At 37.4% G+C, this 26,288-nt stretch overlaps 2 protein-coding genes across 2 annotated transcripts; one reads left to right on the top strand and one right to left on the bottom strand.

Moving 5' to 3' along the window:
* Positions 1-442: 442 nt before the first annotated feature.
* On the top strand, positions 443-16,107 carry LOC108276067 (N-fatty-acyl-amino acid synthase/hydrolase PM20D1.2). The gene is made up of 13 exons (XM_017487382.3): positions 443-688; positions 4,298-4,384; positions 4,527-4,762; positions 4,867-4,953; positions 5,475-5,608; positions 6,509-6,628; positions 7,639-7,714; positions 7,809-7,870; positions 8,000-8,078; positions 8,161-8,232; positions 8,544-8,709; positions 12,613-12,712; positions 14,434-16,107. The coding sequence occupies exons 1-13, from the start codon at positions 466-468 to the stop codon at positions 14,561-14,563; spliced, it is 1,572 nt and encodes a 523-aa protein (XP_017342871.1). The 5' UTR covers positions 443-465; the 3' UTR covers positions 14,564-16,107.
* LOC108276064 (acidic mammalian chitinase) lies at positions 15,283-21,945 on the bottom strand. The gene is made up of 11 exons (XM_017487376.3): positions 21,868-21,945; positions 21,734-21,760; positions 21,440-21,644; positions 21,292-21,348; positions 21,013-21,178; positions 19,826-19,950; positions 18,824-18,947; positions 18,536-18,718; positions 18,321-18,437; positions 17,863-17,995; positions 15,283-17,768 (listed from the first exon to the last, which is right to left on the bottom strand). Exons 1-11 carry the CDS (start codon positions 21,890-21,892, stop codon positions 17,464-17,466), a joined length of 1,467 nt encoding a protein of 488 aa, XP_017342865.1. The 5' UTR covers positions 21,893-21,945; the 3' UTR covers positions 15,283-17,463.
* Positions 21,946-26,288: the final 4,343 nt, after the last annotated feature.

Genomic DNA, 26,288 nt, shown 5'->3' with positions numbered 1-26,288 from the left:
GAAAATAAGCACAATAAATGAATAGGAAGTTAAAATTGAATTCACAGTAAAATCCCTAGTGTTGAATTAACACCCAGTGTTTATACGAGTCCAATGGACTCGTATAAATACTGTAGGGTGTGAAATCAACACTGGTGATTTTGCTGTGTACTTTTCTTTTAATGTAGAATTTGTACGTGATTGAATGGTGTTGTCAGCTATTTAGGAAATATATAACGGAGGCCACTCTTAAGAATGTATTATGCTACTGTGCGAATGTTATGACACACACACACACACACACACACACACACACACACACACACACACACACACACACACACAGAGTGTTATGTATGTTGGTAACGGGTCTAAATTAAAACCTACTTTGGAATGAATTCATATACCGAAAAAGTTTTATTATTTGGGGTGTTTTGCACGCAGATCTGGCAACCCCATTGCCATCGATTGAAACACTTGCTGAAAATGACAGGCCGCAGCAGCACCTCGCTGAGAATAATCCGATTTCTGAAAGTGGTGGCGTTAAGTCTCTTACTCACGCTGCTTATTTTGTTTCTCTTGGCTACAGCAAGGACTTTCACGTTAGAAGTAAATTCAGGACTTCAGCTTGCACAGTGGGAGAAAACAACATACATATCGGCTGATATAAGCACTGAACAGAGGGCGGGCCTGCTCGCAAATTTCAAAGGTAATCAATCGAGTTGAAGTCCTACTGAGTTTAAGGACTGACTCTGTGTGCGAGTGTAAATGTCAGTCATTTCACTTATACAGTGCTGCTCTGTCCACATGCTAATGAGTCTCATTAAACTGGCAGTACACTTACAAAAGGGAAATAACTAATCAAAAAAGACTCCTCCGAACAGGCAGCTATCTGTAAACCCCCAATAACACTTTATACGTCTGTTTATGACACTTTGTACTCTCACGTGCCGCAAAATTTCTGCAGTTAACCCTCATTGCGTCAGGAAGTTTGGCAGGGGGAGGGATTATACGTATAATCCCGCCCATAAGTAATTTGATTGGTTGGTAGACTTGTGGCTGTTGTGGTGGGCGGGGAAACAAACGTTACCCCGCCCCATGACGCCTTTGGTCTTAGAAAACATTTGCTATGTCTGAAACCACTCACTCGTTCACTCGATCACTCTATGTGGAAGAAGTGAAGGAAAATGAGTGAGCGAATTCCGTGGACATTAGGGATTGTATTAAAACAGTAAAGTCAATTTTCTCACTGTTCATTTATCACGTTTATTGTATTAGTTTCTAAAGAGAACAAAAACAATGGCTTGTCATGTTTGTTTACTATTAGACTTAGTTATTTTATATATATATATATATATATATATATATATATATATATATATATATATATATATATATATATAAGAATAAAAACACTACTGTGTTAAAAAGGAAAAAAGCAGAAAAGAACTATTTTTGCTGGGTTTGATTTACATAGGGTTTCCTGTCAGTCTCCTGAAGCTGACTCCTGAGGTGAAGCTGACTCCTGAGGTAAAGGTGTAAACCGTAAAATCTACTCCTGGATTGTTTTGGTTTTGGTGACAATTCTTTTTCTTGAGGAGAAGAAAAAGGTGGATTTCAGAAAGAGTAACATTTTTAAGGCGTACTTTGTTAGCTCGAAGATGCCATCTATCATTAGACAAAATACATCCAGACGTTAACTAAACATCTGATGATTAGATCCTTCCAACTCTTGTAAGAAACAAATGCAACTAAATATATTTTCCTCCATCTATCCTTAACTTAATTAAAAAGTCATCAATACATTATTTTCTAATATGTATATGAATACTGTACTCTGAATGTGTTCACATATAAATGTCTACAATCCACCAAATTATCATTTGATATGTATAGTTGGTAATTTAAAAGTTAAATCGCAAACTAAGTGGCTGAAAATAAATACTGGGCCAATCAATAATCTGTATCATTTCGCTTCGAAATATCTTGATACAGATGTGTTTTAATTAATAAAAAGTTACACTTACATTTGTTAAAGTTGCTGCCTCCGATGTTGCCATCCGCCATGTTTATTTTGGTTTTGCGTTCCATCGCCGTCTCTCGTTGGAGTATGGGAAATATTGCGTTGGTGAGTGGATCGAAGTGCATTCTGGGTATAAATACGTGAACGAATGTAGGGAAAGAAGTTGTTCACTCAGAATTCGGACACCATTACAAAATGGCCGACACCCTATATAGTACACTATATAGGAGATGAGGAGCAGTTTCAGATACAGCAATGATTATGGATTCAGTGTGTTTATTAGTTTTATGTTTATAACATGTTTTATAACATGGCGGACAACATGGCGTCATTCACTCCCATTCTAACTATGTGAAGCAGGGGCGTTTCTAGAGTTTGATCAGTACTGGGGCACAGATCCCCCCGAAGAATTGTACAGAAGTACATAAACATTTCTAGAAGGGATCAGGTCATGCCTAAAGATTTTTTTTTGGACTTTGGGAGTAGTGTTTGTTTATTTGTTTGTTTTCTTTAATCATATTATGTAACAAACATGTACAGTCATGTGAAAAAACAAGTACACCCTACGGAAATTGCTGGCATTTTGACATATTTGGATAAGCAAACATTTGATCCTCTTTGAAACCGTGCCTATTAATGAAGTTGATATACTTTACCAAAACCACAAGGAAAATTAGTTTTTCAATCATTTATTATACAGAAATATTAATAGATGTAATATTCTTCTGTGGAAAAAGGAAGTACACATTTGGCCTTAGAATCTAGTATTGCCCCTTTAACAGAAATAACTTCTTGTAGGCGTTTTGCATAATGGTCCACCAGGCCTGCTGGAATTTTTGAGCACTCTTCCATGCAATATTCTTTCAGTTGCAATATGTTTTTAGGGTTTTCTTGCATGTACTGCCCGTTTCAAATCCGCCCACAACATTTCAATCTGCTCTTTGACTAGGCCACTCCATAACCCTCCATTTCTCCTTTTTGAGCCATTCCTTCTTGGATTTGCTAGTGTGCTTAGGATCATTATCCTGTTAAAAGGTCCAGTTTCGGTTCAACTTCCAGACAGATGGCCTCACATTATCTTCAAGCACCCTTTGATTTGATGCAGAATTCATAGTTGAAGCAAAGAATGCAAGCTGTCAAGTCCCTGAGGCAGCAAAGCAACCCCAAATCATAATATTTCCACTTCCGTGCTTCACAGTTGGTATGAGGTGCTTCTCCTGAAAATCTGTCTTTGGTTACCGCCAAACATGTCTGCATTTACTGTGGCCAAACAATTCTATCTTTGATTCGTCTGTCCAGAGCACATTATTCCAAAAGGCCTGGTCTTTGCCTATATGCTCATTGCCGAACTGTAGTCTTGCAAAGGCTTTTTCCTGGCGCATGCAGGTCAAATTTGTGCAATATCTTTCTGATTGTAGAAGCATGCATTTTAACACTAACAGCTGCAAGACTTACTAGCAGATGCTGTGATGAAATTTTGTGGTTCTTGGAGACTTCTGTTTACATTAGATGGTCTGCTCTTGGGCTGAATTTGCTCTGATGGCCAGTCCTGGCCTAATTGACAGTCATTTGAAATCTGCACCATTTGTAGATGATTTGCCTTAGAGTGGAATGATGTATTTCAGATAACCTGGAGATCTTTTTAAATACCTTGCCAGACTCATAGGCATCAATAACCTTGTTTCTGAAGGCTTTACAGAACTCTTTAGATCTTGGCATGGTGACACCACACACCTCAATAGCTAAGGGAACACAGATATGAGAGGAGTATAAATAAGACAGGTTCCACTTGCACTCCCTAAGCAGCTTCTAATCACTGGCACCCAATCTTGAACACCTGACTCTAATTATATGGATTTGAAGGTCTGATAAATGTAGGGGTGTAATTACTTTTTCCATATGACTGATCTGTTTTTTGTTAATTTAAATTATGAAATTTATTACAAAATGTAAATTGTATGTGTTAATTGATAAAGTGTAACACCTTTATTAATAGGCACTATCTTCCTAGCATCAAGTGATCCCAGGATAAGGAACTTACTGAAGACTTATATTTATTCATTTAGCAGATGTTTTTATTCAAAGAGACTTACAAATTATGAAATACAAGCAGTGCTACCATACATGCTTTTTGATTGAGTTCTAGAGGAGCAAAGTGCACAGAGTAGAGGTGTAAGAGCCAGTGTAGGTGCAGATTTATTTTTTAATTAAGGGTGGACCAGGGGACAAGTTAGGGGTTAGTTAAGTGTTCACGAAAGAAAATATTTCAGTTTTTTTTTCTGTTCCTTTTACTAGATGCCATTCGTATTCCGACTGTGTCATTCTCAGAGACTCACCAGAACACAAGTGCTCTGCAAGAGTTTGACCATCTTCTAAAAAGAGGTTAGACATCCTTCGGTCTGGACATAGGGCCAGACCAAATGTAATTAATCGTTAAAAGTTAACAACCATTTGATATTTTTTCTTGTTACTTGGGATCTGCCTGCCACTATAAGTTGACTTTTTAACTATTTGTCTCTTTCAGTCTTCCCAACAATCTTCTCATCCAATCTGGTTATGCATGAGGTGGTGGGGAATTACAGCCACCTGTTCACCGTGTCAGGCACCGATCCTGAGCTGGTGCCTTACATGCTGCTGGCACATATTGACGTGGTGCCAGCCAATGAGACTGACGGGTGGGAGGTGCCACCCTTCTCAGCCGAAGAGCTGAATGGATTTATTTATGGACGAGGAACCATCGACAATAAACAGTCTGTCATGGTATGGTGGGCCTAGCGGGCAGCAATCTCTTTTTGTTGGTAAAAACAATATTACATTTGTCTGTGGAAAACTGCTCTTGAATATGATTACATCTGCCTGTGAAGGGGATCCTTCAGGCTCTGGAGTACTTGTTGGAGCGAGGATATGTTCCACGGCGAGGGTTCTACATTGGCCTGGGTCACGATGAAGAGGTGAAACACTCACATAGTAGTGAATGTCCCTTTGACCCACATCTCATCTCTTGATTGCATAGCACTAAATTTGTAAAATATATTACAAAGACCCCAGTATATTGCATATTATTAACAAATGTTTCTTATGGAAATAAATACACAAAACCTGTTCATATGACTGGAGAGCCTTCTGATAGCAGGTCTGAGTGCAGAAATGAAGTAATATAAAAGGGTCTGAAATCGTTTGTTTAAAATGTACAAAGTACAATTTTTTAATAGGAATATTATATGTACATTTATATTTTATACTCATTAGAGATCATGAGCCATGCGATTATATTTTAGTATTTTTAGACTTAAAATAATTGTAAAGTGGCATTTTAAGGTGAATAGAATAAAATATTTAACAATATTCCTCAGCGACCATGGATGTTACGACATTACACACACATTCTTCACACATTTTCTGGATTTTAAGCAAAACACAATGACTTCAATTTTGACCTGATGATGGTTGACATTCTTTTTTGTCTGTACAGATAAGTGGCTATGTTGGAGCTGCAAACATAGTCAAAGTGCTACAGAGTCGTGGGGTGAAGCTACAGTTTCTTGTAGATGAAGGCCTTGCTGTACTGGATGGAATTATAAGTGGTCTGAATGGACCAGCTGCGGTGTAAGACCTTATTAATGAGCCTTTTCCCTTTATGGTCTAACATGCACTCAGCTCCAGAATTACTGGCACCCTGGATAAAGATGGGTAAAAGGGTTACAAAAAAATGTCTTTGTGGTTAATTACCTTAGTCCCCCACTAAAAACATAAGAGAACATAAGAGGAATATAACCAGTAATTGAAGTAAATATATTTTTAAAAAAAGCAAAACTGAAACACAACTACCTGTGCCAAAAGTATTAGCACCTGTGCGTCTACTTTGTGGAATCTCTGTTTGCCAATATAATAGCACTGTCATCTTTTCCTATAATGCTTGATGAGATTTGAGAATACAAAAAAAAGAATCTGCGAGCACTCTTCAGAATCTATCCAGATCCTTCAGGATCCACCCTCATGCTATTAGGTGAGCTTGATTCTGTGTTTTTGGATGCCTTTTTTGTGTGCATTTGGATGTATGTTTTGGATCACTGTCCTCCCAGAAGATCCAACTACAAACCAGATGTAGCTTCTTGCCACAGGCAGCCAGGTTTTCATTTCAACTTCGGGTTCTTCATGGAGTCCATAATACCATGTATCCTAACAAGGTGCCCATGGCCTTTGGAATAGAAACAGCTCCACAGCATTGCAGATCCTCCCCTATACCCAACAGTGGGAATTAGGTTCTTTTCTGTATATCTATCCTTCTATTTATGCCAAACCAACACTGATTTTTTATCAAAAAGCCCAGTTTCTCTCATATTTTCTGGGTAAGATTAATCCAAATAAACTCATAAATTTTTTAAAACCCATCTTTACCAAGGATGCCAATTATTCTTGAGCTGTTCCATATGTAATTAGTCTTGTTCTTCTTTTCAGACATGTGTTTATTCAGGTGTTTTTCTCATTTGTATATGTATGTTGTAGGATAGGTATCAGTGAGAAAGGGCATGCCACAGTAAAGCTGAGTGTGAGTATGAAGCCAGGCCATTCGTCCATGCCTCCCAAGCAGAGCAGCATTGGCATCCTGGCTGCTGCAGTCACAAGGTGAACCACACAACCTGCTAGTATCATATATAATTATTGTTATTCTTATTATTTCCCTGTATTTTATCTTATACTTACACTTGATTTGTCTTCTTGTGAAGACATCTGTACTTTTTTTTATTATCCCTTATTAAAAATTCAGATTTTTCCACTAGCACTAAAAACTACATAGTTACTTGTGCATTAAAGGAATTTCAACAGTTATCCACCTGTAGGATATTGTGCAATTACCACGGACAATAATTTCAAAAACTTTCCCTGAACCGAATGTACATCTAAAATATGTTGCAGTGTGTAAAATAAATGTGAAATATGTTGCAAATTCAAAACCACAATCATTCTAATCTAATAATACAAGTGTGAGAGAAAGTCTTATCAAAGCTGTTCCTATGACCTCACCAATGCTGGTTCAAAATGAGACTGAATCCTTGCGTATGTGTCTACATGCATTATACATAACCAGAAATTCTTCCCACTAAAAAAGTTATCTCAGCTCTAAGACGATGAATTATGCAGATTTAGTTGTTAATCTTTAAATATCTCTGAATAAAGAAATGCATGAAAATGTTCCACAACGATATGTTCATTCATTCTTCTTCAGTAACCGCTTTATATTTTATGGTCAGAGTATCAGAATACACCGTGGTTGGTGTATTACCTATCATAGGCTATCCCACACACATTCACACCTTTAGCATAGCTACTGTACAGGTACCAGCATGTTTTTGGGAGGTGGGAGGAAAGATACCATGCTGCCCTACAGAGATGTATGCTTTTTCAAAATAACGTTTATTGACTCACAAACTAATGCCCTTAAATTTCCATAGTAATGGAGTTTTCAGTTATTTTCAGCATTTGTAAATGTGTCCAAGTTCTTGCAGATAACAGTTTAATACAATACAGTAGAGTTTATTTATTTATTTATTTTTTAGAAAAAAAGCTGAACATTTTTATTAAAGCTAACTTTTGTTAAATATAGCACACAGCATTTCACATTGTTCTATGTGCAGGTTGGAGGAATACCCAATGCCTAGACTGTTTGGCTCTGGTCCTGAGCAAAGCACTTTTGAACATCTTGCACATAAGGTAAATTGAGAAAGGGGAAAACCACATTCAGACGTTGTAAAACAATGAGGTGATCTAAATGCATTCGATTAATCTTCTGTGATTTTTGTTGCAGTTCAGCCTGCCTCTCAGATTCATCATGTCCAATTTGTGGCTTTTCAACCCTTTGATGAGCAGGTCATAGATATGTTGTATAGTATCATTTTATACAGAACATGGTGCTAACTATTCCATAATTTCAACATTAACTCCCAGTGACACTGCCAATTTTTTATGCACCTGACCTAAACGGAAGTGTATTTCCAGGGTAATGGAAAGGAGGCCTGATATGAATGCTTTTGTGCGGACTACCACAGCAGTCACTATGTTCAACGCTGGTGTGAAGGTAAAATACTGTTATTTCTTTTATTATACAAACAGTAATGAATGATTTGAATGGATGCACATCTTTCCTTCTCTATCAACAGGTCAATGTCCTTCCATCACATGCAGAGGCTGTTGTGAACCTGCGCATCCACTCTGCCCAAACACTGCAAGAGGTCAGAGATCATACTGTTGCAGTGGAGATGTTGCCTTTGTGCAGTTTGGCTTGAATGCTTTACTTATTGTACAGGTCCTTTAGTATGGAATAGATGGATCGTTTCATGAGGCAGTGTCCCCCTGGTTAGGGGGAATATTATCCTAAAATCTCCTTTCTGCTATTTCAGTTATAGTTATCATGCTGCAGGTTGTTGGGCATGAATTTAGACATACAAAGCAGGCATTATATTACAATGTGAAAACGAAAAAATGCATTTATCCTCCCATTTTGTTTTATTTCTTCACCTCCTCATCACCTGTTCTTCTGTAGGTACTGGAATTGATTGAATCCACTATATCAGATGATCGTGTAAAAGTAAAGCTGATGAAAGGCTTTGACCCCCTGCCCATCAGTTCCTATGACGAGCAGTCGTTTGGGTTTCAGATTATAAAGAAAACAGTGTTGGACATGTTTCCTGAGGTCACTGTTGCTCCAGGTGAAAATTTTATTTTACTCATCCAATCGAAGTGAATCTTAAGCTGTTGAAATCTGTTTCATTTCCATCTCCTTATGTACTGTGCACTACTTTGAAAAGAATATTTTTTTATATAGTTGTCAAATTGTATAATTGATTTTAAAATGTGATTTATTATATCCGCAGTATAAACAGTTTAGAGAAACAGACACACAGAGTCCATGATTGGACTTTTCACTTCAATTAAATTAAATTCAATTCAGTTTTATTTGTATATCACTTTTAACAATGGACATTGTCCCAAAGCAGCTTTACAGAAATATATAAATTCAGGATATATATTTTAAATGTATAAATTTATAGCTAATGAGGAATGAGGAAGAAACCTTGAGAGGAACCAGACTCAAAAGGGAACCCATCCTCATCTGGGTAAGACTGGATAGTACGATTATAAATAAATCCCTTCTATAAATGTGCTAATACTACATGGTCAAATAGTGCAATTGTGTAACCAGGAAAATTCATTACAGTTTTTACATGAAGTCTGTTTTGTTGAACTTATGCACTGTGCATTGATGGAGACTTGAGTTCAAAACTGTTTATGGCAATTGCAGTCCTAAAGCTATCATAGCAACTGTAGTCCTATCCATCATAGCATAACTGTTCATATGAATTGAGGTCCAAAGCCATCTTTATGGTTTTTAAGTGGTTTTTAAGAGAGATTATTAGATATGTTTATTGTCCTGTAATGTCCCGCATCCAAACATCCCAGTTCACCACAAAGCTTGACTAAATAAATAAGTTTTCAACCTAGACTTAAACACTAAGACTGTCTCTGAGTCCCAAACACTAATTGGGAGGCCGTTCCATAACTGTGGGGCTTTGTACAAGGAAGGTTTACTCCCTGCTGTAGCCTTCACTATTCGAGGTACCAACAAATAGCCTGCACCTATTGACTGAAGTAGGCATGGCGGATCATAAAGGACCAAAAGTTCGCTCAGGTGCTGTGGCACGAGACCATTCAGTGCTTTATAGGTCAATAGTAGTATTTTAGAATCAGTGCCAAATTTTACTGGGAGCCAATGCAGTGTGGATAAGATAGGGGTGATGTGGTCATATCTTCTGGTTCTAGTAAGGACTCTTGCAACTGCATTCTGGACTAACTGGAGCTTGTTTATGCTACTACTGGAACATCCAGACAGTAAGGCATTGCAATTCAACCTAGAGGTGACGAAAGCATAAACTAATTTTCAGTAACATTATATTTCTTATCTTACCCATATTTCTAAGATGAAGGAAGGCTATCCTAGTAATATTATCTACATGAGCTTCAAATGAAAGACTGGAGTCAATAATCACACCAAGGTCTTTTACTCCTGCACATTATGAAACAGAAAGTCCATCCTGAGTTACTGTGTAATCAGAAAGCTTCCTTCTAGCTGCATGTGGTCCTAGTACAAGTACTTCTGTCTTGTCAGTATTAAGTAAAAGAAGTTAATAAGCATCCAGTGCCAAATGTCCTTTACACATTCCTGGTGTCTGTCAACTGGCTTTGCTGAAACATACAACTGTGTCTCATCAGCATAACAATGGAAGCTAATTCCATGTTTACGAATAATTTGACCCAGAGATGGCATATATAAAGAAGAAAATAGTGGGCCTAAAACAGAACCTTGTGGAACACCAAACTTTACCTCAGTATGCATAGAGAAGTCACTATTTACATCTACGAACTGATAACGATCAGTCAAATAAGACCTGAGCCAGGAGAGGGCTGTTCCCTTAATACCAACAACATTATCTTGTCTACCAAGGAGAATAGCATTATCAATGGTATCAAAAGCTGCACTAAGGTCAAGTAATACAAGCAAGGAGACACAACCCTGATCAGAGGCCAGTAGTAGGTCATTTACCACTTTAACTAGCGCTGTCTCTGTACTATGATGAGGCCTAAATCCTGACTGATACATTTAGTGAATGTTATTCTTATGTAGTTACGAGCATAGCTGCTGTGCTACAACTGTTTCTAAAGATCTTGGAGATAAAGGGGAGATTTGATATTGGCCTATAGCTGGACAATTGATAGGGGTCAACGTCAAGTTTTTTAAGGGGTTTAACAACTGCTACTTTAAATGAATTAGGTACATAACCAGTGCTAAGTGAAGCATTTATTATTTTTTAGAAGGGGTTTGATTACTTCTGGAATAATCTGTTTGAAGAAACATGTAGTTAAGGGATCTAGTGTACAAGTGATGATTTTATGAAGAAATCAATTAAATTATTTTGCTCTCTCGAAGGGGAGTAAAACATTCTAATCGTTGCTCTGATATTGTTATAGACTTGTCTAGACTGTCTGGTTTTAAATGTATAATCTGAATTTTGTTGTCTAATATTTTTAATTTTGCCAATGAAAAAATTAATGAAATCATCGCTGTTATATAATGATTTTGTGCATGTTTCTATGGTGGTTTTATTCCTAGTTAATTTTGCTACAGTAGTAAGGAGGAGAGCAAACCTGTTAGACACATGAAGCAGAGAGGAGTGGTGCTCCTGTGGGTGAGCCTTAGCGTTAGCTTTGGCTTTGAGATTATGCCGCCCAGTCGTCACCCATTTTCCCCGCTGTGAGGGCTCTAATGCCGGTGTTGGGGGATTGCTATCTCCGCCTGAGACATCCAGACTTTCCCCTACAGAAACAACGCTGTTCTCTCTCTCACTAACCCTCTAGAGTCTGGATGTGCACCTCTAATGCTGCAGTTGTCTCCATCAGAGAGCTAACTAGTATACACTTAGCACAAATAAAGCTATTTCTAACGACGGCGTGAGAATGAGCAAATATCCTGTACTCAACACACTGCACAAACTGAGCGTTTGCCTTATTGAGTGTTTAAGATTAGTCTTAGAGAAGTTAACTATCCTTAGTCAAAGATAAGTTGATGTTATTTTAGACAGATCCAATGTGGATGGACGTCACAGTATATCTGTGTGTGTTCTGTTTTCATTTATTGATCTGACCTTCTGTTCTCAGTCACTTATTTTAAGTAAAAGCATCAAAAGGCTTTTCCAAAATAGGTTCGACAACATTATCAGTGTCTGCCATGTTGCACTAAAAAGCAGCTAAGCTGCTAACTAGCTAGCTAAATTTCATTGAAGAAGCTAGTAACAAACAAACATTCAGAAAGTTATGCAAATAAACAAACATAACTTTATACTTACAGTATTTACCAATTATAAAAATAACACACTCTACTTCACTATACTGTATGGCCTGTATTGTGGATATCTGACCGTCACACCCATATGTGCTTTTCGAACATCTCATTCCTGATCCCTTTGATGTTATAATAACCTCTACTCCTCTTGGAAGGCTTTTCAATAGATTTTGGAACTGTGGGGATTTGCCCATTCAGCCACAAGAGCATTAGTGAGGTCAGGCATTGATGTTGGGCGAGGTGGCCTGGGGCACAGTCAGAATTCCAGTTCATCCCAAAGCTATTCAGTGGGGTTGAGGTCAGGGCTCTGTGCAGGCCATTCAATTTCTTCCACACCAATCTTGTCAAATCATGTATTCATGGACACAGTACACAGGGGCATTGCTAGAACAAGTTTGAGCCCCTTAGTTTCATTGAAGGGAAATTGTAATGCTACAGCATACAAAGACATTCTATACAGTTGTGTGTGTCCAACTTTGTGGCAACAGTTTCAGGAAGGCCCCCAAATAGGTGTGATGGTCAGGTGGCCACATACTTTTGACCATATAGTGTAGTTGTGTAAAACTATTATTGATTAGATTGACCACTACTGAAGCTGACTAGCTGAACACAAAGTTTCATTTTGTAATTAAAAAAAAAAATTCACCAGGTTTCATTTTATCCAAATCATGGTTAATCTTTGCTTTTCCCCCGCTGCTGCTCTATTGCTTCTCAGGTATCTGTGTTGGCAACACTGATAGCCGTCATTATACCCCGCTGACCAAGGACATTTATCGCTTCGCCCCAACCTGGTTCAAACCAGGTGACCCCCAGAGGTGAGTTTATAAGTAAAAAGGTTAAAGGCAGGATTTAGTGGTGTTAGGGGTGGCCTTTTAGGGCTTAATACCACTTGTGAAAGAATTGTGTAACATCCTTTTTTCAACATATACAGTACATGGTTGTACAATATGTAGACTTCAAGGAAGCTGTCGTTTCACCCATGGCACAAGGTCCAAAGATAAGTATTATGTGGTATTGACCAAGGATTCAGTAGCCTATTTACTTAAATGCATGTCTTGGTTTAATATTATACATAAGTATGTGAGGTCTCCATATTCAATGGATTTCTTTTTTCATTTAAAGTGATACAGTGTAGTTTGTCAAAGCCTTTCAAAACACTTGAATTCATCATTTTCTCGCAAAAATATCTTTTTAAAAAAAATGTTTTTAAAAAGCTGCTGTTTATGCAGCAATGTGGTTATGAATGAGTAAAAAAAATGTTTTTGGGCTTGTATCATAATATAATGATTTGTTAAGGGGAACTGTATAAGGAAGCAGTTTAAAACATCAAGTAATGTATATTTTGTACTATAAATGAAATTAATGAGTGACAGAGATTTGATCGGGCTACACACGTTTCTAAGCACTGAATGGGATTCATCAAGTTTTGTTTATGTATGAGGATGTGTGTATATTTCTGCACATTCCTGCCTATGCATATGCAAGAACTAGTGGTAGAAACAGCAGGTAAATTTACTCTCCGCATAACTGAGAGAGTAATTACTGATTTCGGCACTCACAAGATGTCAGACAGGTGACAGGATGTAAAGTAAAAGGAACATTTAATGATCCATTGCGATTATGGCACGTTGGAAGATTTGGTGCATGCAGCTTTGAGGAGGGAATGTGGTTTTAGCACCTGTGGAAACTCTATGCTGATAGTGAGGAGTGGGTCAGTTTTAGTTGACCTCTCTTCTAGGGCTTTTAGCTATGGGTATATTCTAGCTGATAAAGGCATTTCTGTAGCAACTACCTGTTGAATAATGACACATCTTAGAGTACCTTCATTCATATCACTCGCACTGTAATACATTACATTATATGTAATATAATATATACTACAAATGACGGTTTTGCTCTTCTTCATGCAACACTATCTTAACTTCATTGTCAGTGACATTCATATTGTTAGACCTTTTGGCATGTTCCATATTGTCTGAAACAAGCAGCATTTAACACAGTTTGATAAATGAGACCCCTGAAGTCTAATGAGCAAAAACACACAAGGAAGAAAAGGCCTGAGATTGCCTTTCTTATGTGAGAGATTAACACTTAAGTAATCTTTATTTACTTGTAGTCTTGAGCTTATTTTTTGAATAAATTTTGGAAGTGAAGAGAAGTGCAAAATGAAATAAAGACAGGAGAGTAATACGAGAGCTGGAGAGAGAAAATAGACAAGTTTTGACTTATGAGTTACTAACTTGAGCTACGTTTGAATGTGTCCTTCTGACCTGTCCAGGCCTAAAAATACAGAGTATACTGTCTTGCTGTGAGGTGCTTTAGGTAAGCAGCTGCTTTGTGTTAAGCAGTTAGCATGCTATACATCAACACTGCACAGGTTCTTGTGTATATACTTACTCATACATATCTCTTTAAAATCTCTCTAGGCAACTGTAGTCCATATGTCTTCAGATCCTAGCAACATGGTAGGTCAAAGTTCAGGTAGGAATGCTATAATATGAGATCAATTCTTTCTCCGTTTTACACCCATGTTTAGATTCCATGGCATCAATGAAAGGATCTCTTCCAAGAATTACGAGGAGATTGTCCTTTTTTACTTTCGACTCATCCAGAACTGTGACAACAAAAACCTACCACCATCGCACACCAGCCAACATGAACTCTGATCTGTTCTGGTAAAGTGTGTTTCAGGCCTCTTATGTAATTAACAATTAACAATTAAAGGCAAAAAAGATTGCCTAATCAAAACATCCAGATATTTTGATGTATGAGGCAATTTGCGATTTAAGATTGATTGCTCAGTTTATTCCAGATTGTCTGAATTTTTGTGTGAATGAATTTGACTTTAGCACTTTAATCAGTGGCAGCCAATCTCAGGGATCATTTTAAATGCAATGTGATATACACAAATGAAGGAATGTTGTATCCAAATCATATGTTAACGTAACTGGAGTAGGGACTGAATTTTATGATATCATACTATAATCATATAGTGGTAATGAAAATGGGATGAATTGGTAATTGGCCATTTAGTCTTCAGTCAATAGGAACAATTTTTAAATGAGGGGATGAGATTTAGATGAGATGATCAGTTTTAGTTGCTTTGGAAATAACAAGAGCTCTGCTGCTTAATATTATCATGATGCTTACATACTGATTCCAACTTATGATATGTCATTTCTTTATTATCCCTGTTTCAAAATAAATGTGATTGAGGTTTTTAAGGGCAAATAATGACTTCAAACTTAGGAATTAGAGATGCACCTATACCGATAATCGATTATTCAGAGTGATATTGGACGATACCGATAACCGATATCGATAGTTCTGCCTTTTATACCTTCTTTTAAATTAATAATAATTAATTCCACAACTCTGAAAGAAATACAAATAAAAACTTTATTCTCTCCATTTCAACAAGTTGTTTCACAGTAGCTGGTCTCTCAAACAGAAAACACATTACTCAAATTAACGTTAACACATGAACTAAATTCTGAAGATTAAAGTAAGATTTCTTAACTTATTGAATATTATTAATTCATATTAACATTGACTGAATTCTAAAAAACCTCCTGTTAGTCTCACATTCACTCACCACAAGCAAAAGCATTTCTACTATATCACTGAACATCAAACTGGTAATATATAATATCAACTTTTTTATATATTAACATTAACTGGATATGAAATACACTACAAATATACTTGAAATACACTACAAATATTACAGAGCTTACAAACTGCAGTTTTGTCATCATTCCACACAAGAGACATCTTCTTTACACACAGCACGAAATGATGTGTTTTCCCGCCCTCTTTTGATTGACAGGATATAATCGGCCCTGATCATCGGATGTTTTTAAACTATCGGCCGATGGTCCATAGTGCGAAAATAGCCTTTTGGTATTGGTATATAATTGGTATTGGCTAATACATCTGTGCATCTCTAATAGGAACGTATACTGTAAGTCCTGTGTTGCTAAAATAACACTAATACAGGATGTTGTTAAAAGCTTACCATGTATGGTCAAAGGTTTGTGGACACCTGACAGTCAAACCCATACAGTATGTGCTGGTTGAACATCCCATTCCAGATTTAGTCCCCCTTTGCGTTTATACTTCCACTCTACTAGGAAAGCTTTCCAGTAGATTTTGGAGCGTGACTGTATGGATTTTCCAATTTAGCCGTATGGGAATTGGCGAGGTGAGGCACTGATGATGCTAAAGGAGACCTTGGGTGAAGTCAGCATTCCAGTTCATCCCAAAGGTGTTCAGTAGGTTTGAGATAAGGGCTCTGTGCAGGACACTCAAGTTCTTCCACTTCAACCTTGGTAAACCAAGTGTTCATGAACCTCACGCTTAGTTCAAGAGAATGAAAATTGTAATGATACAGCATACAAAGACATAATATAAGATTGTGCGCTTCCAAATTTGTGTCAACAGTTTGGGTCAGGTGTCCACATACTTTGGTCTAAATACACAGCCTGAATGCCAGTGTGATTGTGTGATACATTATACATACTGCAGTATTCCACCACTATGGTTTCATATTTAATGAAGCAGACCAAGAAACATTACAACATTTCAGAATGCAACACTACATAGGTTATTTATCATGCTGTTGATGTGCCTTTTTGTGATGTGTTGATGTGATTGGTTTTTTGTTTTGTTGACTTGTGAGTGGATGGATATGTCAGTATCCTCCGTGTAGAGCAGGGGTGTCCAATCTTATCCAGAAAGTGCCTGTGTGGGTGCAGGTTTTTAGTCCAATCAAGCAGAAGCCACACCAGAGTCTACTGAAAGCTAAGCTCAACTGATTCAACAGGTAGAATCAGGTGTGACTCCTGCATGATTGGACTGAAAACCTGCACCTACACTGGCCCTTTGTGGATACGAGTGGACACCCCTGTTTTAGAGTTTTATACAGAGAACATGTACATTGAACTGGTGTTTTGAAGAGTCAAAGCTACTGAGTAAAATGCACAAAGAGATTTTGCATTGCATTGCTGTACAACAGGGAAACTTGCAACTCCTCAATGCACTTATACATTGCACTGATTCAGCTTCAGATCCAGTAGTATGTGATCCTTCTCCAAATTAAGTTACTGTGCTCTGTAACTGGCAGATCATTTACCACTTTGCCAACATATTAGAACTTTGAGATTGTAAAGGATTGATTGCATTGTTGCATAATGTTTTAGAAGCATTTTATGTATTTGATGGTATGGGCATTCACGCTGAATCATTGAATAGTGTAAGCTTGTGGGTTTGATCATAGGAATAATATTGTGATTCATTTAATTTACTGCATTTAACAATGCATATTGCAAATTCTGGAATAAATCACTTGACAACAAAGAGCATCGTAACTTGTGTGAATGTTTATATGGCATATTTGTTTCAAGCCAATAGTATATAAAAATAGAAAATACTAGTCCTAATTAAATCCTATTATAAAAGATTTAAAATGGAAACTTTATGGAATTATTATTTTTTTTTTACAGATAAAGAAATAAAGTGCTTGCATAAATATCAAACCAGGTGTGTAGCCATGTAGAAACAAGTCTTAAATTGCAATAAATGGCCAGTTGCAACACTGGCAGCTGTTGTCAAAGATGGTGCCAGCAGGGCAGGGTTGTACAAATGTTCTCCCATTATCACAATGGATGAAAGATTTTACATCAAAAGGATTTGGACGGATACCATTTTTCTTGTCTGCACAATACTGATGTGGAACTGCAGCAGTAGGAACTTCAGCAGGATTCGTTTCAGTAGGATTAGGTTCAGCAGGATTAGTTTCAGCAGTAGGAGTTTCTTGAGGAGGACCTTCAGTAGGAGTGGTTTCAGCAGGAGGACCTTCAACAGGAGCAGCTTCAGCAGGAAGAGCAGATGAAGTATTAAACTCATTTCATATTATCAGTAACAGTATTACTGGTGATGGCACATTTGTAATTTATTTAAATACCATTGTTTAGGAGTTTCTTGAGCTCGCTGATGAGAGGGTATTTTCCCAGTCCACAGAACTGTCCAGTAAAATCATCCAAATCAAGAGCCCACACAAAGCCCCCTCCAAAATTATTATCTTTGAGGTAGGTCACCTAAAACAGAAAGTAACCGGTAAGGTCTCTCTATGATCTGTGTAGAAATTAGGTAGCTACCGTTGCTCCATTAAGTGCACTTCTTCCCATTTTAATATTAAGGGTCCCCCCCAGCACTCCACTTTCTGAATTCAATTCAATGCTGTATCAGCTCACACTTTTGCACATTTTATATGGTATGTACTTACACTACAATGTCTTGGTGGAATTGTTAAATGTGTAGAAGTTGATGTATACACATAGTACAAATACAAAAAAATTACTTTTGCACCAAATTTAAATTTGACCGTACACTTGAAATTCTTTCTGACGCATGTTTACTTGCCTTTGTGTTAAAGCTCTCCTTGGTGTCAAAGCCAACCCACTGACCCCCCTTCGTGGCATAGGGTACTTTTTGATCCTGGATCCATCGTATGCTGGTTCCTTGAAGGAAGCTGCAGATCTGATGAGAAAGAACTTTTCACTGCTAGTTCATCAAGTCTCTTATAGAACAACACAGTGAAGTTTGTTTGGCTCATGTACAGTAAGCTCTGTACAAACCTCATAATAAGACCAAAAGCCTGCCTCTCTGGTGTAGGTGCCAGCAGAAGCAGGGCCACTTGTTGGAGCTCCCAGACCACTCGCTGTTGACGAAAGTTGGAACGTTCTGCCGTATGTAGCAAAACCCATCCTCAGTTTCTCCACAGGAGCACCCTGATTCTTCCAGTATGTCATCGAATAATTCTGCAAAATCAGTAACAATGTTGTCATGCAGATCTTTGATTACCAAGCTCAGGTATGATTGTAGTGAAATTGTGAATCAGTGAAGTTATAGAAAGTTTATCTTACAGTATTAAGGTAGATTTGATCCCCTGTTTCCTGAGACCATTGATACAGAGGACTGTTGTGGCCAGTGAAACTTTCCCAAGTCCCATGAAAGTCATAGGTCATCACGCTAATGAAGTCCAGGTACCTGCATATTAATAAAGTAACCAGTTCAGTGACACTCTAAATAATATATAATGTTTCAAACAATTACCAGCATTGCACTCCAAAATATCAAATGATATGATATTTTTAAATCGTATTAAGGTTATTGAATAATTATTTAACAAAATTTCACTTTTACTTTTACTAAAGTACTCTGGCTTCCTATAGCTGCCCGTATCAATTTCAAGGCCTTGATGCTCACGTACCAGATCTTGTCTGGAACAGCACCCTGCTACCTCAACACTCTTCTGAAGGCTTACATTCCCTCACGCAATCTGCGATTGATTAACAACCGGCACTTAGTAGTGCCTACTCAGAGTGGCTCAAGGTCCCTTTCCAGAACTTTCACACTAACTGTCCCTTAGTGGTGGAATGAACTTCCATCCTCAATCCGGACCACAGAATCTGTCACTATCTTCAAAAAACAGCTAAAGACCCACCTCTTCCGTGAACACCTAACTAACCCCTAAAATACCAACCCCACATTATCCTTAAGAAAAGGAGTAAGTGGTAGAAGATGGATGGATGGATGGATGGATGGATAAATAAATAAATAAATAAATTACTCTGGCACTTACACCTCTACTCTGCGCACTTTGCTTTTCTAGAACTCAGTTAAAAATAGTGTATGGTAGCACTACTTGTATTGTTCTCCGCTTGATATATTGCTTTGCTTGTATTTCCTGATTTGTATGTCACTTTGGATAAAAGCGTCTGCTAAATGGATAAATGTAAATGTACTAATTTCAAACTTAAAATTACAAGTTCTACTGGCAGGTAATTTTGCTTCTTTCATGCTTATTCATACTCAGTTTGATGCAACTTTCTTTCTTTCAGCTTATGTACAGTAACATAACTTACTTGGCAATCTCAGCAATTTCATATCCAGCATCTATAGTTGATTTCCCAGCAGCCACTGCAGCTGTGACCATAAGCCGGGGTCGTCCTGTCGCATTGCTTTCAGCCTCATAGGCCTGTCGAAGCTCCTATGGGGCAAAGACACACATTTATCAAAACTCCACCACAGCATTTGTAGAGAATGATGTAAAAAGTTTAAGCAGTGGGTAAGTAATCTAGGAAATTGTACACAAATGTTATATGACCATATATTAGGCAAGCACCGCACCCAATATTTCTATTAGGCTGTGATGAAATAAAACAAATAAGGAAAGTGGTAGGTTAATGAAATTTATGCATTAAAATCCGTCAATCCATCCATCCATTTTCCGTACCGCTTATCCTACACAGAGTCGCGAGGAGCCTGGATCCTATTTCAGGGAACCCCCTGGACAGGGTGCTAACCCATCAGGGAACAATCACTCACACACACACACACACTATGGACAATTTAGAGATGCCAATCAGACTACAATGCATGTCTTTGGACTGAGGGAGAAAACCGGAATACCCGGCTGAAAACCCGGGAGACAGGGAGAAGATGCAAACTCCAAGAATGCTCTACAGAGGCGGGAAATGAACCCCCAAACCCGGAGATGCGAGGCAACCATGCAAACCACTAACCCACTAATACCCCCCTTAGCATTAAAATATTACTGTTAAACTTTATTGAGTTTGTTTTAACTGCCGTTTTTTTTTTTGTTTTTTTTTTAATCACACGCTTAGGTTAACAACGTTAATAGAATTATTAAAGTATAATAATAATGTCAATTATAGAAAATTAATTATTTCTGATTATGTTCAGCTCTTTACTTGAAGATATAGTTGAGTCAATTTAAGAAGGCTTAATTCACCTGTCAGTCAGGAATCCCCATACACCCAAGCTGGGGCAAGTTCAAGCATTTTTTTGTTCAGAGGATTTTTATAAAATATATTTAAAGCTTTTGGGCATGTGTCTGTTCTCATCATTTCACTTGAGAGAAATGAATAAGTGATGTCATTCCATTCTGTTTTATTTTTCTTTGCCCCATTTTCCCCATACAAACAATCTGTCACCACATCATTCTAAATACCCTGAAGCTTTTAGCTATCATAACACTCTAGTCTAGAGTATGATGACACTCTCCAGAAAAAGCATGCAATGTACTGACCTTGCAGAGCAGAGTGAATCTTTGCTTGTCCTCTGGAGGACTGCCGCGGGCTCCAGGATACTCCCAGTCTAGATCCAGGCCATCAAATCCATAATTTCTGAGAAAGCTGATGGAGGACTGGATGAATGTATTTCTGTTTGCTTGTGTGGACACCATGGTAGAGAATCTGGACACAGAGAATGCAGTTCTGTCTCTGTCTTTTCTTTTACATTTTGCAGAGATTTAACAAAATATTTCACAGCAGAACAATGAAAATAAATAAATAAATCAAACACTTACTGAGTTGAACCAAAATTCCATCCTCCAACAGCCAAAAGTGTCTTCAAGCTTGGATTACTGTTAAACGAATTAGTCTCTAGGATTAGCAAATAACTTTTAACCCAGAGTAAAAAAATCAACTTCTGTACCTATCAGAAGAAAACCTCACCTTTGCTTCAGACTATTGAATGACTGGTAGAGAGTCTCATCGTTCCACTCGTAGGTGGCCAGCTGATTTTCAGAGTTAATTCTAGCAAATGCGTAGATCAGATGTGTGCACAGGAATGGATCAACTTTGGTAGGCACATACTTCACAGGATCAGGTCTGTACTGGGCCCAGTTGGTGAAGTAACATATAAGCTGATAAGCTGAACCTAAATTGTAAACAAAATGCCTCAATATGTTGACTTGATAAGTTTAAACAAAGAAATGATTTTGGAAATAATGGATAGAGAAAACTCACCAAGATGAATCAATAACAGGCAAAGGCCTATAAGGAAAAACAAATATGAAGTGCAGTGATCACACACACAGTGTACAAATGTCAGATAATATGTCAATTGCCAAATGTTAATAAATGATTAACAAGACCAGTACCTGTGAGTAGAGTCAGTCTTGTCATTGTGGCTGCAGTTGTACACTGGCCACCTTTCAAGTGGAAGCAAAACCAGAACCGTGTCTGTTTATATTGTAGCACTGAAGCTGAATGTGTGAGCAGTGGCCAATCAGCAGTGTCCTATTTGCATAATCTGTTTGCATAATGTGAACATAAGATGAACTGGACTTACTTTATGGCTTTTAATTAATTTGTAAACACTTCTTTGTTTTTTAAAGCTTTATTTTGCAATACTAATACCGTGTGGTTCATTAATTGTGCCGTCAACAAAGCTGTTGAAAAAAGTTTTTTTTTCTTCTTCTATTTCCATAGATTTTGCCTATAAAAGTGTGTAGAGGATCTTGTGACAGTGACTAGTGACTCATATGCAGTCTACTCTAGAATGTATCACTCGTCATGTGTCCTTTCTTTCGGACATTTGTTATTGCTAAACAATGACTTGCACTTTTCACGTCTGTAGTGCTACACTGTAGCACTAAATATAATGGTACCAAAGCATATGTGACAGAAAACCTCAATAGGTGTTATATCAATAGAACTTTTTATTTGATGACAATATGCATGCAGCAGCTTTGTTCCCCTGCAGTACAAAACCCACTTTTTAGAGGCAGAGCATTAAAAAAAGAAGTGAAGAAAAGAAGTGGTAATGTTGTGTAAATACGTTTTCACATTTTTATTTCTATAACCTATTTCATTTCCCTGACAAAAGAAAATCTAAAACAGTTCAGTAGTTTTAGTTATTTATTAATTTATTAATTTAAACTTTCGACCATGTGTTTACTTTAAAACCAAAATGCATTTAGAGAACATAGTCTTCAGTATTCTTGCATAAGGTTTACAGAAACAGTGTCTTGTTGCTCAATATTGGAACGTTTTCCAATTTATTTATTTATTTATTTATTTATTTATTTATTTTGCAGAACATGAGTTAAAAGGAAGTTGCCAGTCGATATAACCAAGAATCACTGCTTTTCTTGCTTATAATCACAATGTCTGAAATGAAAAGCTGAGAAATGGTTATAGCTTTTGTGACAGATATAATATAATAAATATAATGTAAAGATATCATGTAAAGCTGTCTGTGTGAGGAAAACTCTTTAACTCTTTTTACTAATGGCCAAAAAATGGAATTTGTTTTGAAAAACTTTAAACATGCTCAACTATTTAAACATGTTCTCCGTGTTGCACTAGATCTAAGAATTTTAAGTAAAATAAAAAAATTTAAAAAAAATCTGAACAAACTGTAATTTCAGGTTCTACAGTAAACAGAAATTATAAAAGTAAATGTCTTTAGCTTCATACCTTCATACTCATGCTGTTTAATTTGCTATTAAATATTTCTAGAGAAGGAAGTGCAAACTGAGTGTAATCATTAGTGTTAGTACACATCAGCTCCGTGCCATAATCATGAATGTTCTTTCAATGTTTCCTTGAATTTATGAATTTAGCTCATAACTATTTTAGCCCACACACACACACACACACACACACACACACACACACACACACACACACACACACACACACACACACACACACACACACACACACACACACACACACACACACACACACACTCACTCTCCAGCGTTTCCACTAAGAAATTGTGGTGCTGGCCAACGTGTGCAGGAATTATAAAGTTTACTGGAAAAGCAGACTGGAAAAAATCCGGCCATTTCATTTCGGTGTTTATTTTGCACTGTAACATTTTGGACTCTACATATGCGATTGTGGAGGCAGGGGCGTTGTCAAGCGTCGGCTATGGATGGAGAGGAGGCGGGTTGAATCGGCAGGTGATTCTCACCTGTGTTGGATTAGCCCAAGTTTACTTGTGTGTTTGTGTTTGGGTGTGTCTCAACCAGCTCCCTAGTTCAGTAGTTAGTCCACTGATCAGGGAGTCTGCCATTTTAAGGGCTGTCTCAGTTGGAAAATCCTTCCAATGAACTGGAACTTTCACTCCCAAAAATAATCCCACAATGCACCGCAAAAACATGGGGCATCGATGAACATTATGTTACAGGAAATGTTTCTGAAGCCTTTCAGCCAAAACAAAATGGGGGACAAACTCTCAGCCAACTTCCAGGTACAAATGTAAGTAGCTTGTTAATGTTGTCGTAGCTCTCAAATGATTTCTTACGTGAGCATTTTTAAACATTATTAGATGTTCTATATGTGGTTTGTTTGATTCTAACGATTTTTAAGATTAAGAAGAATCCACAAGCTTGCCTATGATTCTACTAGACATATTATGACAAAAAATTGTGTGATTAAGGTAACAAATTTATATTATATGCATTTTTTAAATCTTTAATTTTTGATGATGTTTTCCAATTTTCCAACGTGAGTACGAAGTCATGTCACTGGAAATTCAGTTATCAGTGGCCCAATGTGTAATGAGCCAGGGTCCTTACCAGTGCCCAAACTCATGTACACAATATACTGATTCGCTACCTACTGAACGAGGGAGAGAGGGAGGGAGAGAGGGAGGGAGGGAGAGTGACTGTATTTAGGTGTGCCATTGCGAAAGTAGACAAAGAGAAGCCAATTAAACAAATGAGGAAAAAATATTATACCTGGTCATTTATTTATTGAGGAAAATGATCCAATATTACATATCTGTGAGTGGCAAAAGTATGTGAACCTCTAGGATTAGCAGTTAATTTGAAGGTGAAATTAGAGTCAGGTGTTTTCAATAAATGGGATGACAGTCAGGTGTGAGTGAACGACCTGTTTTATTTAAAGAACAGTGATCTATCAGAGTCTGATCTTCACAACACATGTTTCTGGAAGTGTCTCATGGCATGAACAAAGGAGATTTCTGAGGACCTCAGAAAAAGAGTTGTTGATGCTCATCAAACTGGAAAAGAGTCTCTAAAAAGAGTTTGCACATGTTATTTGATATAAAAAAGCAATTGTGAAAGTGACCAAAAAGATAAAGAAGTGAAAATACATACAGTCTCCTCTGAAAATATTGGAACAGCAAGATCAGTTGTTTTGCTTTTGCTAGACCCTGAAGACATTTGGGTTTGAGATCAAAGATGAATATGAAACGATAGATCAGAAGTTCAGCTTTCATGTACTCATATTTATATCTAGATGTGTTAAATAACTTAGAGCATGGGTCCATTTGAAGGTGAAACATTGTGAGAGCTGTGAAGAAAAACCCAAATATAACAGTCAGTGACATCAACAACCTCCACAGAGCAGTAATAAAAGTATCATCATCCACCGTTCAAAGAAGGTGAAACTCCTCTGTGAAACATGGTGGAGTTAGCGTCATGGCTTGGCTTTTCCTGGCTGCTTCTGGAACAGGCTCACTAATCTTTATTGATGACGTAACGCATAATTGTAGCAGCAGAATGAATTCAGATTTGGGTGACCAGACATCCCTGATTTTGGCAACATGTCCCTGGCTAGAGCTGTCCCTGGAAATACCCCCAATTTTTTGCTGTGTATTCAAAACCACCTGCAATGTGAACAAACTCTTGCAAGTGAGAAGAAAGACAAAGTAGCAGAAGTTTCCAATTCCATATCTCAGGTATTGATGAGCATGAACAATGGGTAGGGCCTCAGTTTCTGTGCTCATTTGAGTAGAAATGAAAATTCCTACTAGAAACTTCGCTTAACATAATGATTCAGCTGATGCTGTTGTTGCTTGACTATCACACAAAATACACATATATGAAAACAGTGGAAAAATCGTCTGGGAAAAAAAAAAAGACCAGCAGGACCACCTTCAAGGTAAGGCAAATAACCTTATACTGTTATAAGTTAATACATCTGCTGAATAAAGTAAGGGTGTTCAGGTAAGTAGGTCAGGTAATGGTTAACATCTCAGTCTTCAAATAAGAAAATGTCATGTCAGATGGCTTTTTTAATGTCTCAGATTATTTACAGTGGACTAAACTTATTACTAATCACCTCATTCATCTCATCGTACTCATTCTCTCTCAGTTTTTTCAATCATACTTAGTGCCTTCTTCAGAGAAGTATACAGATCTGAGCTCTTACGCCTCTACTCTGTTCCCCTAGCACTCAATTAAAAATCTTGTATGGTATTGTTCTCTGCGTTATATATATTGCTTTGCTTGTATATCCTCATTTGTAAGTCACTTTGGATGAAAGTGTCTGCTATGTGAAAGTTGGGAATTATAAGCACAGTATTACTGACAGACCTGTAGCAAATCATCTGTCTGTGAGTCATAGTCATCTATCCCGGTATCTAGACAGAGGGAGAGCGTTATACGACACTTAATGCTCATTACATCACACAATTTAATGGAAAATGTATAGAAATCATGATTGTCCTTTCCTGGCATGATGTAGATGAACACGGGAATGTTCCAGAACACCAAACTGCCAAAAGTTCTGTTTTTATAGAGGTATTCACACTTCTTGATGA

The sequence above is a fragment of the Ictalurus punctatus genome, chromosome 15, assembly GCF_001660625.3.
Source record: "Ictalurus punctatus breed USDA103 chromosome 15, Coco_2.0, whole genome shotgun sequence".
NCBI lineage: Eukaryota > Metazoa > Chordata > Actinopteri > Siluriformes > Ictaluridae > Ictalurus > Ictalurus punctatus.
The sequence above is the reverse complement of the archived record's forward strand: the minus strand, read 5'-3'. Positions and strand labels throughout refer to the sequence as shown.

Coding starts and splice junctions, on each gene's coding strand:
- LOC108276064 (XM_017487376.3), bottom strand. CDS start 21,892: ATGACAAGACTGACTCTACTCACAG. Junction 21,761..21,867: donor AAGACTGACTCTACTCACAG/GTACTGGTCTTG, acceptor TTTTCCTTATAG/GCCTTTGCCTGTTATTGATT. Junction 17,769..17,862: donor CAAGAAACTCCTAAACAATG/GTATTTAAATAA, acceptor TTCCTGCTGAAG/CTGCTCCTGTTGAAGGTCCT.
- LOC108276067 (XM_017487382.3), top strand. CDS start 466: ATGACAGGCCGCAGCAGCACCTCGCTGAGAATAATCCGATTTCTGAAA. Junction 689..4,297: donor CCTGCTCGCAAATTTCAAAG/GTAATCAATCGA, acceptor TCCTTTTACTAG/ATGCCATTCGTATTCCGACT. Junction 8,233..8,543: donor CTGCCCAAACACTGCAAGAG/GTCAGAGATCAT, acceptor GTTCTTCTGTAG/GTACTGGAATTGATTGAATC.